General features: G+C 46.2%; 1 protein-coding gene across 1 annotated transcript in view; it reads right to left on the reverse strand.

The window, feature by feature from the left end:
* The window catches only part of LOC143298080 (ras-related and estrogen-regulated growth inhibitor-like), a 15,909-nt gene extending 14,556 nt beyond the window's left edge, over window positions 1-1,353 (reverse strand). The window contains exon 1 of the mRNA XM_076610759.1: window positions 1,206-1,353. Within this exon, the coding sequence (XP_076466874.1) occupies window positions 1,206-1,332 (127 nt within the window). The 5' untranslated portion in view covers window positions 1,333-1,353. The remainder of the gene's footprint in view (window positions 1-1,205) is intronic.
* Between the last annotated feature and the right edge of the window lie 2,445 nt (window positions 1,354-3,798).

Raw genomic sequence — 3,798 nt, forward strand, 5'->3', positions numbered from 1 at the left:
CGTGCTTGCGTGCACGCGTGTGTGTGTGTGTGTGTGCGTGTGTGTGTATGTGTGTGTGTGTGCGCGTGTGTGTGTGTGTGCGTGTGTGTGTGTGTGTGTATGTGTGTTTGTATGTGTGTGTGTGTGACTCTGTGTGTGTGTGTGTGTGTGTGTGTGTGTGTGTGTGTGTGTGTGTGTGTGGATGAATGGATGGATGGATGAGAGAGTGGGTGTATGACTGTGTGTGTGACTGTGTGTGCGTGTGTATGTGTGTGCGTGTGTGTGTGTGTGTATGTGTGCGTGCGTGCGTGTGTGTGTGTGTGGATGAATAGATGGATGGATGAGTGAGTGAGTTTATGACTAAGTGTGTGTGTGATTGTGTGCGCGTGCGTGTGTGTGTGTGCGTGCGTGCGTGCGTGCGTGTGTGTGTGTGTGTGTGTGTGTGTGTGTGTGTGGATGAATGGATGGGTGTATGAGTGAGTGAGTGTATGACTATGTGTGTGTGTGTGTGTGTGTGTGTGTGTGTGTGTGTGTGTGTGTGTGTGTGTGTGGATGGATGGATGGATGAGTGATTGAGTTAGTGAGTGAGTGTATGACTAAGTGTGTGTGTGACTGTGTGTTTGCGTGCGTGCGTGTGTGTGTGTGTGTGTCCTTGTGTGTACGTGTGACAGATTGAAACGGTCATTGTGACCCGCTGTTATGAGTGACGTGGTGCAGAGGTTTGTTTGGAATGGGGTCGGGGATGGGAGGAGGGGCTGGTGTCGGGGTATGCAGGTGTGGGGATGGGGGGCGGGGGAGGTGTCGGGGTGTGCAGGTGTGGGGATGGGGGGCGGGGAGGTGTGGGGGTTTGGGGGTGGAAAGAGGTCGTGGAAATGGCTGCCTTGGGAAATAGCAGGTTTTTAAGACCCATTGACAGCAGGTATGGGGACATTGTAGCCCATAAACGCAGATTAACGCACTGGCACGCGCGCGCGCGTGCACACACACACACACACGCACACACACACACACACACACACACACATACATCAGTCACACTCACTCACTCATTCACTGAATACATTAATACATCCACCCAATCACTCACTCACTCACTCAATAATTGATCAACCATCCACCTCTTGCACCTATCCAACCACACACTCGCCCATTTATCCATCCACCGACCCATCCATCCATGCACCAAGCCAACCCCACCCCCCCACCCAACCACACCACCCACTCACCAGACTTTCCCACGCCCTCCTGTCCCAGAACCACCACACGGAAGGGACGTGGTCTGTTGGCGATGGAGATTCGCCTCAGGAGTCGGCCCTGCGACGACGGCGACACCGCTGCCATGACGGCTGTCATCAGGAGTCAAGGTCACGAGGTCGCGACACCCCCAGCCCCCTCCCGTCCACCCGCTTGCTACAAGGTCAGCGGGTCACGACTGACCTCCCTATGTCCACAAGATCTGCGAGGTCACGACCCTTTCGTCTACAAGGTGAAGAGGTCACGACCCGCACGTAAAGGTCAAGAGGTCACGAGCTACTTTACAAGGTGATAAGATCACGACCGCTACTTGCACAAGGTGAAAAGGCCACGACCCCTTACTTGCACAAGGTGAAGAGGTCACGAACCCTACTCGCACAAGTTGAAAAGGTCACGACCCCTATTTGCGCAAGGTGACAAGGTCACGAACCCCCTTACTTCCGCAGTGTCACTGAGGTCACGTGGTATGATCCCTTGAGCTCTGTGAGCAAGAGTCCATGGTTTACTCATCCTACGAAGTGTCCAGGGTAGAATGTGTCCTGGTTAGAATGTGTCCGGCGTACAAGGTGTCCAGTGTCCAGGGTACACTTTGTCCGGGGTACAGAATGTGCAGGGGAGAGCACGATGTGATTCACATTGACAGTGTTCTCTGTGCCCCTGTCATGTTAGCCTGGGTCATTCTGCACGTGGGGGTGAACCTGAAAAAACACACACAAAAACAAAGACAACGTTGTCACGAAAGTCGTAGACACTTAACTAGCTGATATTTCAAGACATTCATATATATATATATTGTTATTCGTCCACTGACCTCTCTCTCTCTCTCTCTCTCTCTCTCTCTCTCTCTCTCTCTCTATGTGTACATGAATGTTTTTTCGTCTGTCTATCTGTCTGCTGTCTGACTGTCTCTCTTTATAGTCTGTCTGTCTGTCTGTCTCTGTTGGTCTGTATGTCTGTCTCTGTCTCTCTCTCTGTCTCTGTCTCTCTCTCTCTCTTCCACCCTTTCTCTCTTTTTCTATATGCATGAAAAGTGATGTTATTTCGACACCCGATAAAAAAAAGGTTGAACCAGGTCGCATACTCTGTGTGGCGTTCATTTGCTCCATTCATGTTCCTTCCATGTAACACTTTTCCTCAGTCGCATCCTCCTTCCAGTGCTTGGTAAGCTTATCGCTCTTCAGTTCGCCAGTACCTCATTGAGAAGTGCCAGACATGATTCCAGACTTAGGGTTTCAGGATAAGACTTTGCCTCAGCTGCTGCAGCAATCAGACCGACTTTGCCCAGTCCTTGGCTTCCAGCACACAGACTGCTCATAAAACACAGTGATGTTTCCCATCTCCACGCGCGCACCCACACACATGTACCCACGCAAGCACACACATCAGATTGAAAGTCCACCGCTTTAACCACTTGGCTATAGCGCCCGTCTACTACTACTACTAGTAGTAGTAGTAGTAGTAGTAGTAGTAGTACTAATACTACTACTATCACCACCACCACCACCACTACAATTTGCAAACCCGGTAAACTAAAGCATTTTGATAGATGGGGCTTTGTAAACAGCGAGCCTTATGCTTGGGCCAGACATTGATTTACAAGATATGTACACCTTGTGTACTGATGCCACCTGTCCCTTAACAAAAGCAAGTCTACTTATGCGTTTCTGACACAACAAAAGAAGAATGTCCACATAATTGTGATGAAACATTTGTCAGAACTGAATTAGAAGACAATTTTTATAACCTTTTAAAAGTTTACACTGATGGCTCAGTTCTGGATGATGGCAGAGCTGGGTCTGCTTTTGTGATTTCTAGTATGAAAATAGAAAAAAAAAATCATTATTCATGTAAGGGGCATTCAATTCTTATAGCTGAGTGGTGGCCATCCTAATGGCCTTAAATTTTCTTCTTCAAATACCAATTATGATAAGTAATATCTTTTTTGTGTGGATTTTCAATCAGTTTTAAAAAGTTAGCTCCCTTTTGAGAATAATCAGAGAGAAGATTTATTGTTTGAAATTAAGTATTTATTACACTCCCTATTTATGAAAGGTGCAGATGTTGATTTTTATTGGATGTCATCCCATTCTGAATTTCTATGTAACGAGCAAACCGAGTTGCAAAAAGGGGGGCAAAGAATTATACAGGTAGTATTAAAGTATATCGCCCGTTGTTAAACAAGGAAAGTCAGATTCTAGAAAGAGACTGTATTTCATTCAAATCTAAAACCTAGTCAATTCTAAGTGTAAATTTTAAAATATCATCTAATTCATTACGTACTAAATATTGTCCTAAAGTCAAGTGCATATGCTTCAGTAATGTGATAGTTAAGCTTACATATTTTTTTTTTGGTTGTGATTTGATGAAGCCATTATCTGCACGAAAGTGTTTCATCACAAGTGACTGCGGAATTTGATGTTTTTGACAGTTTGCATTCATTATCAGCTGTTACGCTTGTTAGATTAACGACTTCTCTTTTACGAAGTCCATTAAGCAATGTTTTTTAAAGTTGTACCTAAATATTTGTTTTTGAATTCCACCCTCCATTTACCTGGTTTTCTGCAG

The sequence above is a fragment of the Babylonia areolata genome, chromosome 23 (genome assembly GCF_041734735.1).
Source record: "Babylonia areolata isolate BAREFJ2019XMU chromosome 23, ASM4173473v1, whole genome shotgun sequence".
NCBI classification, from domain to species: Eukaryota; Metazoa; Mollusca; class Gastropoda; order Neogastropoda; family Buccinidae; genus Babylonia; species Babylonia areolata.